Source organism: Pristiophorus japonicus, chromosome 10 (assembly GCF_044704955.1).
Source record: "Pristiophorus japonicus isolate sPriJap1 chromosome 10, sPriJap1.hap1, whole genome shotgun sequence".
Classification (NCBI taxonomy): Eukaryota; Metazoa; Chordata; class Chondrichthyes; family Pristiophoridae; genus Pristiophorus; species Pristiophorus japonicus.
This window is the reverse complement of record NC_091986.1, coordinates 214,427,277-214,443,905: the sequence shown is the minus strand read 5'-3', so window position 1 is coordinate 214,443,905 and position 16,629 is coordinate 214,427,277. Positions and strand designations below refer to the sequence as shown.

The following is a 16,629-nucleotide window of genomic DNA, read 5'->3' as shown; positions in this document are numbered from 1 at the left end:
GGCCACCGGTATGGTGCTGCTGCTGTTTGCCTCTGTCCTTTTGGGGTCAAGCGGGGGAAAATTGGCGCGGATTTCCTTCTCAGAGACTTCTACTGGAAGTATCTGTGTGGATGTTGCTAAGGACAAGGTGGGTTTGTTTTGATGTGCCCTACAATTGAAAAATATTGTCGCCCTCTCATTGCCATACCAGCTAATATGGGCACGACAATTGGCTGTCTGAATCAGAGAGGGCAAAATCCACTAGCGTTCCGGCGCCTGATCTCTGTCCAATGACCCATGGCAGAAAGACGGCTAGAAACATAGAAAATGTCCAGCCTGCACCACCATTCAATATGATCATTGCTGATCATGCAACTTCAGTACCCCATTCCTGCTTTCTCTTCATACACCCTGATCCCTTTAGCCGTAAGGGCCACATCTAACTCCCTTTTGAGTATATCTGACGAACTGGCCTCAAAACTTTCTGTGGTAGAGAATTCCACAGGTTAACAACTCTCTGAGTGAAGAAGTTTCTCCTCATCTCAGTCCTAAATGGCTTACCCCTTATCCTTAGACTGTGACCCCTGGTTCTGGACTTCCCCAACATCGGGAACCTCCTTCCTGCATCTAACCTGTCCCATCCCGTCAGAATTTTATGTTTCTATGAGATTCCCCTCTCATTCATCTAAATTCCAGTGAATGTAAGCCTAGTCGTTCCAGTCTTTCTTCATATGTCAGTCCTGCCATCCCGGCTAAATCAACACAGCGAGGTGGGAAGAGGTCCCTCCCAGGACAGTAGCCTGCTGATGGGGCTGCTCAAAAGTGAATAATGACGACTTGGGCAAGGTATTGGAGGGATGCCAGTGGCTCTAGAGCCGTACCTCAGCAAGAGTCAGTGCTTTCAGGAGATGAGAGATCACTGTTTTGTGTGACGAGTGCTTATTTTGTTTCTAATTTTATCCCCTCAACTGACAGTTTGGGAGTGGGTGAGGGGAGTCTTCCCCTGACATCCATACACATTCCTTTCCAGCAACAGAGGTACAGGATTGTAAAAGGGATCAGGAACGCTGGGCTTTTTCATTTTAATTTCTCCAGTATATTGAGGTTAGTTGTAGCGCCCCACCTCCACCGTGACTGACCTGAAATTATCTGGCTCAGCACCAATGTTCCCTCTTATTTTTGTTTTGGATGTGCGGCGCTTTCAATGGGCCGCGTGTGTGCGGATAAGCCAGCGAGCCAGCTGTGTGGGAGGCCATTGCTCACCACGCCGGTGAAATGTGTGGCTTTCGTGGTTTGTCTGACTCTGTGCCACACTTTTCAGTGCACTTGAGTGGTTTGCTGGGCCATTTCAGAAGGCAGTGTCAATCACATTGCTGTGGGTCAGGAGTCACATATAGGCCAGAGTGAGTAAGGATGGCAAATTTCCTTCCCTGAAGGACATTAGTGAGCCTGATGGGTTTTTACTGCAATCCAATAGTTTCATGGTCACCATTACTGATTCTGGCTTTTTATTGCAGAATTACTTAATTAACTGAATTTAAATTCCCCAGCTGCCGTGGTGGGATTTAAACTCGTGTCTCTGGATCATTAGTCCAGGCCTCTAGATTCATCATCATTATAGGCAGTCCCTAGAAATCGAGGAAGACTTGCTTCCACTCTTAACATGAGTTCTTGGGTGGCTGTACAGTCCAATACGAGAGCCACAGTCTCTGTCACAGGTGGGACAGATAGTCATTGAGGGAAAGGGTGGGTTTGCCGCATGCTCCTTCCGCTGCCTGCGCTTGCTTTCTGCATGCTCTCGGCGACGAGACTCAAGGAGCTCAGCGCTCTCCCGGATGCACTTCCTCCACTTAGGGTGGTCTTTGGCCAGGGACTCCCAGATGTCGGTGGGGATATCGCACTTTATCAGGAAGGCTTTGAGGGTGTCCTTGTAACGTTTCCGCTGCCCACCTTTGGCTCGTTTGCCGTGAACGAGTTCCGAGTAGAGCACTTGCTTCGGGAGTCTCGTGTCTGGCATGCGAACGCCTCTAGATTATTAGTCCAGTAACATAACCACTATGTTACCGTTCCCGATTATGGCAGGTGCAGCCAGAAGTGCAGTCCTCAAATGTTGGTACCTGACAACTTGTGAAGCGTTGAAGATTCTGAACTCCCACCCCAGCACTTGCTTCTATAGGTGGGAGTGATTTCAGGCTCCTACCGTTTGCTCAGAGGATAAAGCATCAGGTGCGATATTGAGCAGTACCTACAAGAAAGGCCAAGTACTCAATCCCTGCCCATTACTTAGCTAGCTGACTTCATTTGGAACTGGCCTGGGACAGTATTCTTGTCACCAAGAGCCTTTGCTTAAAGAGTGGAAAATTTGAACCGAGTTCTCATTTCTAATCGCTAAATCCAGTAGACCTTGGGTAAGGGAAGGATCCAGCTCAGCAGACAGTCCCCGCCACAGTAGCCTCACAACACCTTTTTTTTGGGCACGTCTGCTAAGAATGCTGCACTTGGGCGCTACCAGAGGACTGCTGCCTGCCCCAGAGGGCTGTGGATGCTGAGTCGTTGAGTATATTCAAGGCTGAGATCGATCGATTTTTGGACTGGGGGGCGGGGGGGGGGGGGGGAATCCAGGGATGGGGGGATCGGACAGGAAAATGGAGTTGAGGTCGAAGATCAGCCATGATATTGAATGGCGGGGCAGGCTCGAGAGGCCGTGTGGCCTGTTCCTGCTCCTAATTATTATGTTCTTATGCCACTTGTGGAACTGGACAGCGGGAACACACCGCCTTCAGGAGAGAAATAATGAAAACCAAAAAAATGTCAGCGGTCCAGACGTTGTGCATCTGAAACACTGCAAAAAATAAAATAAAATAAAGATTGAAATTGATCCTGAATAGCATATTTTCAAAAATTATGATCTCTGTCATTCCAAGTGTGTGCACAGCATTGTATCAAGAATTGGGTTTACGGCCTTTCAGCTCTTTTAAATCTAATATTCTGTTATTTCGTACAGGTACGAATGCTTCAAACACAAGAACACGCGCAACTACCTTCTAATTTTTATACTGGTACTATTCAGTGGGCTAGTGACCATAGTAAGTTTATATTCTTATTATTTTTAAATTGCTTTCTTTGCAGGATATTCATTTTTATATTGCATGACGATATCTGTTTTCTTTTTTTTTAAAAAAAAAGGATCTGTGCGTTCCAGATTGGGGCCATTGTCTTTGTGTCGTAGCTGAGTTTGGATCGATTATACATCTCTCTGTGCCGATTCTAATACCAGCATATTTTAGCTTTCAGTGAGAGACCGAGGGATGGTGGGTAGCGTTAAAGGCAAGCATCAGCACCCAAAAAATGCAGAGGCCAGCGACCATCCCATTCCCCCTTTCCTTCTTTAAAGTTGACTCAAAGGTGATGTTCTCTCGTCAGGCCATTGAAAGAAAGACTTGCATTTATATAGCACCTTTCACAACCTCGGGACATCCCAAAGCGCTTTACAGCCAATGACGATCTTTTTGACGTGTAGTCACTGTTCAGGAAGTGCGGCAGCAAATTTGCGCAGAGCAAGCTCCCACAAACTGCTGATGATGACTGGATAATCTGTGTTAATGGTGTTGGTTGAGGGATAAATATTGACCCAGAACACTGGGGAGAGCTCACCTGCTCCTCTTCGAAATTGGATCTTTTAAGTCCACCCGAGAGAGCAGGCTCGGTTTAATGTCTCACCCGAAAGATGGCACCTCCGAATGTGCACCTCAGTACTGCACTGGGAGTGTCAGCCTAGATTTTGTGCTCAAGCCACTGCAGTGGGACTTGAACCAACAAGTTTCTGACTCCGAGGCGAGTGTGTTACCAACTGAGCATTAAGGATCTTTCTTGGAGTATGGCTTTTCATTAACAGTATTCCCACTGAATACAGCGCAATAACCCAACAGTACTGCTCTTGAGCCATTTGCTGGGAGGAAACATAGAAACATAGAAAATAGGTGCAGGAGTAGGCTATTCGGCCCTTCGAGCCTGCATCACCATTCAATATGACCATGGCTGATCATACAACTTCAGTACCCCATTTCTGCTTTCTCTCCATACCCCTTGATCCCTTTAGCCATAAGGGCCACATCTAACTCCCTTTTAAATATATCTAACAAACTGGTCTCAACAACTTTTGTGGTAGAGAATTCCACAGGTTCACAATTCTCTTGAGTGAAGAAGTTTCTCCTCATCTTGGTCCTAAATGGCTTACCCCTTATCCTTAGACTGTGACCCTGGTTCTGGACTTCCCCAGCATCGGGAACATTTTTCCTGCATCTAACCTGTCCAATCCCGTCAGAATTTTGTATGTATCTATGAGAGCCCCTCTCATTCTTCTAAATTCCAGTGAATATAAGCCTAGTCAATCCAGTCTCTCCTCATATGTCAGTCCTGCCATCCTGGGAATCAGTCTGGTGAGCCTTCGCTGCACTGCCTCAATAGCAAAAATGTCCTTCCTCAGACTAGGAGACCAAAACAGTACACAATATTCAAGGTGTGGCCTCACGAAGGCCCTGTACAACTGTAGTAAGACCTCCCTGCTCCTATACTCAAATCCTCTCACAATGAAGGTCAATATGCCATTTGCCGCCTTCACCGTCTGCTGTACCTACATGCCAACTTTCAATGACTGATGTACCATGACACCCAGGTCTCGTTGCACCTCCCCTTTTCCTAATCTGTTACCATTCAGATAATATTCTGCCTTCCTGTTTATGCCACCAAAGTGAATAACCTCACATTTATCTACATTATACTGCATCTGGCATGCATTTGCCCACTCACCTAACCTGTCCAAGTCACCTTGAAGCCTCTTAGCATCCTCCTCACAGCTCACACTGCCACCCAGCTTACTGTCATCTGCAAACTTGGAGATATTACATTCAATTCCTTCGTCTAAATCATTAATGTATATTGTAAATAGTTGGAGCCCCAGCACTGAACCTTGCGGTACCCCACTAGTCAGTGCTGGCCATTCTGAAAAGGACCCGTTTATTCCCACTCTTTGCTTCCTGTCTGCCAACCAGTTCTCTATCCACGTCAATACATTACCCCCAATACCGTGTGCTTTAATTTTGCACACTAATCTCTTTTGTGGGACCTTGTCAAAAGCCTTTTGAAAGTCCAAATACACCATATCCACTGGTTCTCCCTTGTCCACTCTACTAGTTACATTCTCAAAAAATTCCATGCTGACTTGGACCGATCCCGTCACTGCTTTCCAAATGTGCTGCTATTAATAATTGATTCCAGCATTTTCCCCATTACCTATGTCAAGCTAACCGGTCTATAATTCCCTGTTTTCTCTCTCCCTCCTTTTTTAAAAAGTGGGGTTACATTAGCTACCCTCCCAATCCATAGGAACTGATTCAGAGCCTACAGAATGTTGGAAAATGACCACCAATGCATCCACTATTACTAGGGATACTTCCTTAAGTACTCTGGGATGCAGCCTATCAAGCCCTGGGGATTTATCGGTCTTCAATCCCATCAATTTCCCTAACACGATTTCCTGATTAATAAGGATTTCCTTCAGTTCCTCCTCGCTAGACCCTTGGTCCCCTAGTATTTCCGGAAGGTTATTTGTGTCTTCCTTAGTGAAGACCGAACCAAAGTATTTGTTCAGTTGGTCTTCCATTTCTTTGTTCCCCATTATAAATTCATCTGATTCTGACTGCAAGGGATCTACATTTGTCTTCACTAATCTTTTTCTCTTCACCTATCTATAAAAGCTTTTGCTGTCAGTTTTTATGTTCCCTGCAAGCTTACTCTCATACTCTATTTTCCCCCTCCTAATTCAACGCTTTGTTCTCCTCTGTTGAATTTTAATTTTCTCCCAGTCCTCAGGTTTGCTGCTTTTTCTGGCCAATTTATATGCCACTTCCTTGGATTTAATACTATCCCTAATTTCCCTTGTTAACCACGGTTGGGCCACCTTCCCCGTTTTATTTTTACGCCAGACAGGGATATACAATTGTCGAAGTTCATCCATGCGATCTTTAAATGTCTGTCATTGCCAATCCACCGTCAATCCTTTAAGTATCATTCACCAATCTATCCTAGCCAATTCACATCTCATACCATCGAAGTTACCTTTCTTTAAGTTCAGGACCCTAGTCTCTGAATTAACTGTGCCACTCTCCATCTTAATGAAGAATTCTACCATATTATGGTAACTCTTCCCCAAGGGGCTTCGCACAAGATTGCTAATTAATCCTCTCTTATTACACAACACCCAGTCTAGGATGGCCAGCTCTCTAGTTGGTTCCTCGATATATTGGTCTAGAAAACCATCCCTTATACAGTCCAGGAAATCCTCCTCCACCCTATTGCTACAGTTTGGTTACCAGTAGTACCTGCTGCCCATAGGGGAAGTGAGAGCAAGCCGAGAAACCTCCCTCTGATCGTACCTGCTGCCCACAGAGGCGATTGGAAGCCTAGTGATGTGGGCGATTGCACCTGCATTCCGCATTGTGCAGGGACTTCCATGTGCTGTCACAGTTCTGCACTCAACAACTTGATTCATATTTTGTAACTCGTACAGTACATATGAAATTAAAACTAAGTGGTGCAAAGGGACAAGAGAGGAAATTGAAACAACCCTGCTGCTTTTCCAGTGCACTACATTAAAACCAGGCAAGTAAGCATTTACGCTGGTACACATTGGAACTACTGGAATGCTGTATGGGGCTGGGTGAAAGCATTGCATAGTTCAGATTAATCTGCTGTAATAACAGCTCCAATTGCCCATGGTTGTTGATCCTTGGCTGTTGCTTGATTGAAGAGCAATTGGGGATATTTAATGATGCAGTTATTATTGAAGGCTTTCTGGTTTGTTCTGTGTTCCAGTTACTTTGTTCTTGTTTTGAACAGGTATATCTCCAGTGGAAGGAGCCAGTGTTTCACCAGGTTAGTAAAGCTAAAGATTATCACTTTTGGAAGCAGACCGTCCATACACAAACTATTGCCGGATACTGAATGAGAAGAAAGATACAGTAATCCCTGTAAATTACAGGAAAAAATTGAACGCGGGTGAATAAAATGGTCTTTTTCTGTTAGTGTCCAGAGATCACATACAGGTGATAGAGGCTGTTTGGTCCATCCAGCTCATACATCTCAGGAAATCCAGGCGTTTCCTCCTCCCTTTTCCCCCTTCACAGCATCAAACAGCCTCTCAAATAGCATTGTGGAGTTTTTGCCTTCCCCATTCTACTTGCCAGGACAATCCAAGCATCATCATCATCACAGGCAGTTCCTCGGAATCGAGGAAGACTTGTTTCCACTCTTAAAATGAGTCCTTAGGTGGCTGAACAGTCTAATACGAGAGCCACAGTCCCTGTCACAGTCGTTGAGAGCAAGGGAGGGTGGGGCATATTTGCCGCTCTGTAAGAAAAAGTGCTTCCTGACATCAGACCTGAATATGCCAGTCACTAGTTTGTGCTTATGTCCCTTGTCCTGCAGTCATGATTTAACTTTAAATAGTACTCTGGATTAACCACCTCTGTTCCACTTATAAAATGTTGATCCAGAATACCAATTGAACAATTCCCCCAGTGTAGATTTAGCAATCTGTTAAAGCATTCCAGTGTCCTCGCTTGTTATCTGTTAAGGCTGTGATCCGTCTCTCCATAAAGAAATTCTTCCTGGCATCTGCCCTAAACTTGGCCCTGAACCAACACCTCCTTGTCCTGCTGCCTTTGCATAACCGGAAGTACTGTTCTAGGTTTTTATTCCCCTCCCCGGTCCAGTAAGTATCTTCTACACGTCTAAAAGGACCACTTGGAAGTCAATTTTTGAATACGAGCCCCAGCTTATCAAGTCATTCTGAGTTCATTGGTTTGAGATCTGAGATCAGCCTCGTTGCTGCTGTTTCCAAGACCCTTGTGTTGCAGAATTGTACTCCGTACCGCATCTGTGTCCTGAGCAGAGATCTGTACAGCTTCAGTGTGTCATCTGAGGATTTGAACACCACTCACTTAGCTATATACCAGAGTGATCACGAAGAGACACGGTGCACATATGCTATCAATATATATTTCTGTAACCTACCTTGTATTTAAAGTAAAGCACTATATTGAGTAGCCCAGCACTACAGTCATATAATCAACGTGCTATGCTTGTTTACCTCACTATACCCGCAGCTCTCACTAACTGAGGTCACTGTACAAAGGTGCAGAAAGAGTCCTGAGTACTAGTCAATGGCTAAATGCTGCTTTCCAGATTTAAAAGAAATTTGAATTTTGTGTGTGTATGTGTAAGTAAGTAAGTATACCCATGGAAATGAGTTCAAGCCAACAGTACTTTCATGGAAGTTCAGAGTGAGCTTTCCTAGAATCATAGAAATCTCCTCTGCACCCTCTCTAGTTCAATCACATCCTTCCTGTGATGCGGTGACTAGAACTGCACGCAGTACTCTAGCTGTGGCCTAACTAGTGTTTTATACAGTTCAAGCATAACCTCCCTGCTCTTGTATTCTATGCCTCGGCTAATAAAGGCAGGTATTTTATGCTTTCTTAACCACCTTATCTACCTGGCCTGTTACCTTCAGGGATCTGTGGACATGGATTTCAAGGTCCTTTTGTTCCTCTACATTTCTCGGTGTCCTACCATTTTCCTCTTGTGATGGTTTTATTATGAGCTCTGAGAACTCCTGCTTAATCATCACCTCAATGGATTTTGTTTAATTTATGTGTTGTAAGTGCGTTCTCCACATACTCCTCGTTTCCCGGGATGAGCTGACTTCCCATTTTATATGGCCAGATGGCGAATTCTCCTGAGATAACTTTCATGCGTTCTGTCTGGGACCTGCTGCAGTGCACTGTAGACATCTTGGAACTGTACCCACAAAAAGTCAGCACTTTCAGGAGAGCTAGCGGTGTAGTGTGGTGGGAGGGGAAGCCTATGGTATTCAATCACTGTACGGAGCGATTTGCTCATCATACATGTGTCTCAAAATGCAGCAGTGTACAAAACAGGAGTTAGAATCCGGCTTCTCCAGAAGATTTCTGCACATTATTTAAGTCAACCCATTCGGAGTTCTCTGTCCTGTTCACTTCCGTGCGGCTGATACCTGGTTATATTGAGCTGGGGTGTATGGGCTGTAGTTTTAAGCACTTGCACGGTTTTGTGATCCTGAAAACCACAGCATATCATCATTAGGCAATTAGCTTTGCTTCTTCTGGTACGACACTCCTTACTTTGCCCATCACAAAACCACAGACTGGGTGTGGGTAGTATGCAATTAACTTTTCTGTTTCTGCAGGCAAGTACATGAACATGGGAACTGAGTAATTATCCTAAATGATGTGCAACACTTTCTTCCTTCAACCGATTAAAAGGGAACGCCAGTCTGGGCAGAGTACTATTTATGCAGTTTATTCTTGGAAACATTTGACTCAGTCATTGAAATCCTGACAGGGCTTAGCAAGGTAGATGCTGGGAGGCTGTTTCCCATGGCTGGAGAGTCTAGAACTTGGGATCGTAATCTCAGGATAAGGGGTCAGCCGTTTAACTGAGATGAGGAGGAATTTCTTCACTCAGAGGGTTGGGAATCTTTGGAATTCTCTACCCCAGAGAGGGAGAGAGAAACGGGTGTTGGGAGGCGGGGGGGGTGGGGAAGAGAGAGAAATCGGGGGGAAGAGAATCGATGAGTAAATTCAAAACTGCGATCGATAGATTTTTGGGCACTAAGGGAACCAAGGCATATGAGGATAGTGCAGGAAAGTGGAATTGATGCAGAAGTTCAGCCATGATCTTATTGAAAGAGCAGGCTCGAGGGACCTTATAGCCTATTCCTGCTCCTGTTTCTTATGTTCTTAGGACTGTACCAACTGGAGCGTTGTGGCATTACAGTACTGTATCAGCTCGCGTACCAGTGCTGTACAACTAATGTCATCATCATAGGCAGTCCCTCGGAATCGAGGAAGATTTGCTTCCACTCTTAACATGAGTTCTTAGGTGGTTGAACAGTCCAATACAAGAACCGCAGTCTCTGTCACAAGTAGGACAGATAGTCGTGAGGGAAGGGGTGGGTGGGAGGGACTGGTTTGCCACAAGCTCTTTCCGCTGCCTGCGCTTGATTTCTGCATGCTCTCGACGACAAGACTCGAGGTGCTCAAAACTAATGTACCAGTGCACTGGCAACAATGCTTACCGGCTTTTACATTGTAAATACTGCGCATGCGCAGAAATTTAAAGGGACCTCGCCTTAAAAGAAACAGGCCGCTTAGAACAAAGCGCAGCTTACAGAGAACATTAACTGGCTGTACTATATTGTCATCAGCTGGGGTGCAAAAAGTTAATATTTATTTTAAACTAAATGACTTACTTGGAGAGAAAATGACACCTGTTACTGTAAGTTAGGAAAATCGCAGGATTTATCACAGTATAAGACTCTATCCAATCATTATCATTTCTCGGTCCTAAATGGCTTACCCCTTATCCTTAGACTGTATCCCCTGGTTCTGGACTTCCCCAACATTGGGAACATTCTTCCTGCATCTAACCTGTCCAATCCCGTTGGAATTTTATATGTTTCTATGAGATCCCCTCTCATCCTTCTAAACTCCAGTGAATACAGGCCCAGTTGATCCAGTCTCTCCTCATATGTCAGTCCTGCCATCCCGGGAATCAGTCTGGTGAACTTTCGCTGCACTCCCTCAATAACAAGAACGTCCTTCACTCCCCTGCTTTTATCCCATAGCCCTTCCTTTTTTCCTGTATCAATACTATGGTTATTGATGCTCTCATTTTTTGTTTCTTGTTACTTCTGAGCTCCAAATGCACTGTTTTACAAGCTCTTCCTCCTCCTTAAATATCCATATCTAGTAATTGGGGCTCATCACAAAGTCTCCTGTCCTACATATTCTTTCTCAGAAGTTCCTTACCTCTTGCCCATCTACAATTTTCAGGCCTTTAATCCAACACACCATCACCTAATCATGTTACCTGATTTATCTTGTCTTATCTTCTACTCCTTTCAAACTTGGTAACGCTCTGTACAATGAGCATTGGAACTTGGCCCCTTTTCTTGAGGCTCCTCACTTCAAGAGTTCTCCTTGAAGCATTGGGCGAAGTACCTAACACGGTGAAATGTCTTGAATTGGATATTAAGGGAATCGAGGGATATGGGGATAGTGCAGGAAAGTGGAGTTGAGGTAGAAGTTCAGCCATGATCCCATTGAATGGCGGAGCAGGCTCAAGGGGCTGAATGGCCTACTCTCGCTCCTAATTCTTATGAATGCCAATGACCAACTGCAAATTTTCCACCGTGAAATAGTTCTTGACAATATTTCCATGAATTTGTTTTTGGGTGCAAGACCCCTTTCATGGCTGTGTGGTCCATTCAAATTTCCGCGCATGCACGGTTTTTCTACTTAAAAGCTGCGAAGCAACCTGCGGGGACCTCCCGACTGCTGCCCGGTCACACAGTTTAACGGGGACATTGGTTCTCTATGTATCCAGTCATGCCTGGAAGAGTGGTGGATGCAGAAGCCCTCACCACTTTTAAGAGATGGTTGGATGGGCACTTAAAGTGCCGAAACCTGCAGGGTTACGGACCTAGAGCTGGTAATTGGGATTAGACTGGATAACCTTTTGTTGGCCGGCGCAGATATAATGGTTGTAAAGTCCTTACTCTACAGTATGAAACCACACGAGGCACATTCTGGGGACACGGTCATTCTGTGACCGTAACTCTTTATTCACAGGACTCCAAAGACGATGACTTGCGTGGGACCTCCCTTTTTATACCTGTGAGATCAGGTAAGGAGTGTTTCCCACAAGTTCACCCCTTGTGGTCAAGGTGTGCATCTAGGTTGAGTGTATACAGTAATACAGTGGTGTTACATTGTGGTTACATACATAACAATGGTAAGTACTGCAGGGAATCGAATACGGCCAGGGTGATCTCCTGGACTAGTTTCGATCGCCTGGATGGGTCGGAGAGGAATTTTCCCAGATTTTTTTTCTCCCTAAATTGGCTTGGGTTTTTATCTGGTTTTTGCCTCTCCCAGGAGTTCACATGGCTCCGGTTGGGATGGAGTGTAAAATGTTTCAGTATAAGGGGTGTCGCAGTTGTGTGAGGCGGACTTGTTGGCTGGGTGCTCTGTGCCTTTCCGCCATTGTTCATAGGTTTATATGTAACCCTCAGGGCTGCTGACCGAGGGCCGTGCGGCTCTTTGTCGGCCGGCACGGACACGATGGGCCGAAATGGCCGCCTCCTGCGCTGTAAATTTCTATGTTTCTATATCCTATCAACCCTGCATTTTGTTTAGACAACACTGATTTCTCAATTTCTGTTTTTTTTAAAAAACACACTAAGCGTAAATACTGTCTGGACTTGGAAGGACTCATCAGGTTTTGGCTGCCTTGTTCGGGGTGGTGTGTGACAGCTAGGCATTTGAGATTTCCAGGAAGAGGAAAAACTGACCTCATGTTAACTCAGTCCTTCTACCTGCTGCCAGATAACAGTACGGCAATGCCAGTGGTTTGATGGAAACCATAATCCAGATTCCCAGGCTTTGCTAGAGCAGAGGGAACGAGATGGACTTGTATTGAATAATTTGCAAGAAGAAAAGGTTACTGTTTTAATGCTTCACAGAAAAGTATGATTTCGTGCAATTTAAGCATTTTATTGAAGAACTTCCATAGGTGGATTAGTAGATAAATGAACCGCTTGCCATAGTACTGAGTCATACAGACCACACGTCTTGGGTTGATCCAAAACAGGGCAGCGGTAAGGATACTAAAATTGGTTTTGATTCCTACTGGGCTCAGGAGAGGAAATATTAGCCAAGATTTCTGTTCCTGTAACCCTCCTGCTATGGGAGTGCACATGAATGGAATTCGTATCAGCCAAGTTGCCCTCCCATTGTTGTATAACCTGCCGACACTTGCAGCCTGAGTCATTGAATATATTTAAGGTGGAAGTAGACAGATTTTTGAACAATAAGGGAGTCAAAGGTTATTGAGAGAGGGCAGGGAAGTGGAGTTGAGGCCAAGATCAGATCAGCCATGATCTTATTGAATGGCGGAGCAGGCTCGAAGGAGAAAAGCTGTGGTGAGCCGTTGCCTTGAACCGCTGTAACCCGTGTGGTGAAGGTACTCCCACAGTGCTGTTGGGGAGGGAGTTCCTGAATTGTGACCCAGCGATGATGAAGGAACGGCAATATATTTCCAAGTCAGGATGGTGTGTGACTCGGAGGGTAACATGGAGGTGATGGTGTTCCCATGTGCCTGCTGCCCTTGTCCTTCTAGGTGATAGAGGTCACGGGTTTGTGAGGTACTGTCGTGCATTTTGCAGATGTTAAACGCTGCAGTCTCGGTGTGCTGGTGATGGATGGGATGCCAGTCAAGCAAGCTGCTTTGTCCTGGATGGTGTCGAGCCTCTTGAGTGTTGTTCAAGCTCCACTCATCCAGGCAAGTGGAGAGTATTCCATCAATTGAAAAGCAGAGAAGTTATGCAAATCTTGAATCGAACCGTGGTTCGAGCACACCTGGGATACTGTTTACAATTCTGGTCTCCCTATTATGAGAAGGATATAGAGGTACTGGAGCGGGTGCTAAAAAAAATTTCAAGGATGATATTAGAACTGCAAGGTTCTACCTATCAGGAAAGGATGAACAGGCTTGTGTCTCTTTTCTCTTGAAAAGAGAAGGCTGAATTGTCTTAATAGAGGCCTTGAAAATTATGAAAGGTTTTGATAGAGCAGACATAGAGAGAAATTTTCCACTTGTGGGGAAGAGCAAAACTAGAAGCCATCAATATAAGATAGTCACCAAGAAAACAAATGGGTAATTCAGAACAAACTTCTGTACCCAGAGAATGTGGAACTCGTTGCCACAGGGAGTGGTTGAAGCGAATAGTATCGATGCATTTAAGGGGAAGCTAGATAAGCACAAGAGGGAAAGGGTATAGAAGATTAAGCTGCTAGTTAGATGGGGAAGGATGGGAGGAGGCTCGAGTGGAGCATAAACGCTGGCATGGACTAGTTGGGCAAAATGGCCTGTTTCTGTGCCGTATATCCTGTGTAATTGTGTGACAACTGCTCCAGTGCTATTGTGCCAAAGCCCCCTCTTAGGCTTTTCCGATTAAAGTGGCCAAAAGCAACAGGAAGATTTATTTTCCACTGAATAAACCAGCAATAGCTCTGTAGGCGTAAACATCCTAGATTTTTGAGGATGTCTGGACATGATGTTGCTCGTCCACGCTGCCTGCCCAAATGACTGGAAGGAGTGGTTTGCTTAGTCTGCTAAATAAACGTTCGATTTCCAACTGAGGATGTATTAATCTGCGGATGTTCCTGACTTCTAGCCTTGGTTCAGTGGTTGCAGTTTCAGATCTGAAATGGATCCAAAGGTTGTGGGTACAAGTCCCATTACAGAGACCTCAGCACATTATCTATGCTGACTCTTCAATGTATTACTGTGGGGGTTGTTGCACTGTCGGAGGTGCTGTCTTTCTGATGAGACATTAAACCAAGACCCAGTCTACTCGTCAGGTGGATGTAAAAGATCCAATAACACTATTCGAAGAAAAAGCAGATTCTTCTGATTTCTGGTCAACATTTCATCATCATAGGCAGTCTCTCGGAATCGAGGAAGACTTGCTTCCACTCTTAAAATGAGTCCTTAGGTGGCTGAACCGTCCAATACGAGAACCATAGTCCCTGTCACAAGTGGGACAGATAGTTGGGGTGCGTGCAATAAAGGTGCAGCAGTTATAATGGGTGACTTTAATATGCACATAGATTGGGTTAACCAAACTGGAAGCAATACGGTGGAGGAGGATTTCCTGGAGTGCATAAGGGATGGTTTTTTAGACCAATATGTCGAGGAACCAACTAGGGGGGAGGCCATCTTAGACTGGGTGTTGTGTAATGAGAGAGGATTAATTAGCAATCTCGTTGTGCGAGGCCCCTTGGGGAAGAGTGACCATAATATGGTGGAATTCTGCATTAGGATGGAGAATGAAACAGTTAATTCAGAGACCATGGTCCAGAACTTAAAGAAGGCTAACTTTGAAGGTATGAGGCGTGAATTGGCTAGAATAGATTGGCGAATGATACTGAAGGGGTTGACTGTGGATGGGCAATGGCAGACATTTAGAGACCGCATGGATGAACTACAACAATTGTACATTCCTGTCTGGCGTAAAAATAAAAAAGGGAAGGTGGCTCAACCGTGGCTATCAAGGGAAATCAGGGATAGTATTAAAGCCAAGGAAGTGGCATACAAATTGGCCAGAAATAGCAGCGAACCCGGGGACTGGGAGAAATTTAGAACTCAGCAGAGGAGGACAAAGGGTTTGATTAGGGCAGGGAAAATGGAGTACGAGAAGAAGCTTGCAGGGAACATTAAGACGGATTGCAAAAGTTTCTATAGATATGTAAAGAGAAAAAGGTTAGTAAAGACAAACGTAGGTCCCCTGCAGTCAGAATCAGGGGAAGTCATAACGGGGAACAAAGAAATGGCGGACCAATTGAACAAGTACTTTGGTTCGGTATTCACTCAGGAGGACACAAACAACCTTCCGGATATAAAAGTGTTCGGAGGGTCTAGTAAGGAGGAGGAACTGAGGGAAATCCTTATTAGTCGGGAAATTGTGTTGGGGAAATTGATGGGATTGAAGGCCGATAAAACCCCAGGTCCTGATGGACTGCATCCCAGAGTACTTAAGGAGGTGGCCTTGGAAATAGTGGATGCATTGACAGTCATTTTCCAACATAGAAACATAGAAACATAGAAAATAGGTGCAGGAGTAGGCCATTCGGCCCTTCTAGCCTGCACCGCCATTCAATGAGTTCATGGCTGAACATTCAACTTCAGTACCCCATTCCTGCTTTCTCGCCATACCCCTTGATCCCCCTAGCAGTAAGGACCTCATCTAACTCCTTTTTGAATATATTTAGTGAATTGGCCTCAACAACTTTCTGTGGTAGAGAATTCCACAGGTTCACCACTCTCTGGGTGAAGAAGTTCCTCCGCATCTCGGTCCTAAATGGCTTACCCCTTATCCTTAGACTGTGACCCCTGGTTCTGGACTTCCCCAACATTGGGAACATTCTTCCTGCATCTAACCTGTCTAACCCCGTCAGAATTTTATATGTTTCTATGAGGTCCCCTCTCATTCTTCTGAACTCCAGTGAATTTAAGCCCAGTTGATCCAGTCTTTCTTGATAGGTCAGTCCCGCCATCCCGGGAATCAGTCTGGTGAACCTTCGCTGCACTCCCTCAATAGCAAGAATGTCCTTCCTCAGGTTAGGAGACCAAAACTGTACACAATACTCCAGGTGTGGCCTCACCAATGCCCTGTACAACTGTAGCAACACCTCCCTGCCCCTGTACTCAAATCCCCTTGCTATGAAGGCCAACATGCCATTTGCTTTCTTAACCGCCTGCTGCACCTGCATGCCAACCTTCAATGACTGATGTACCATGACACCCAGGTCTCTTTGCACCTCCCCTTTTCCTAATCTGTCACCATTCAGATAATAGTCTGTCTCTCTGTTTTTACCACCAAAGTGGATAACCTCACATTTATCCACATTATACTTCATCTGCCATGCATTTGCCCACTCACCTAACCTATCCAAGTCGCTCTGCAGCCTCACAGCATCCTCCTCG

The 16,629-nt window shown here is 45.2% G+C and overlaps 1 protein-coding gene across 1 annotated transcript in view; it reads left to right on the top strand.

Moving 5' to 3' along the window:
• acer3 (alkaline ceramidase 3) overlaps window positions 1-16,629 on the top strand; it is a 271,554-nt gene that overhangs the window by 145,450 nt on the left and 109,475 nt on the right. The window contains exons 5-6 of the mRNA XM_070891651.1: window positions 2,984-3,065; window positions 6,877-6,912. Coding sequence (XP_070747752.1) covers window positions 2,984-3,065; window positions 6,877-6,912 — 118 coding nt within the window. The remainder of the gene's footprint in view (window positions 1-2,983; window positions 3,066-6,876; window positions 6,913-16,629) is intronic.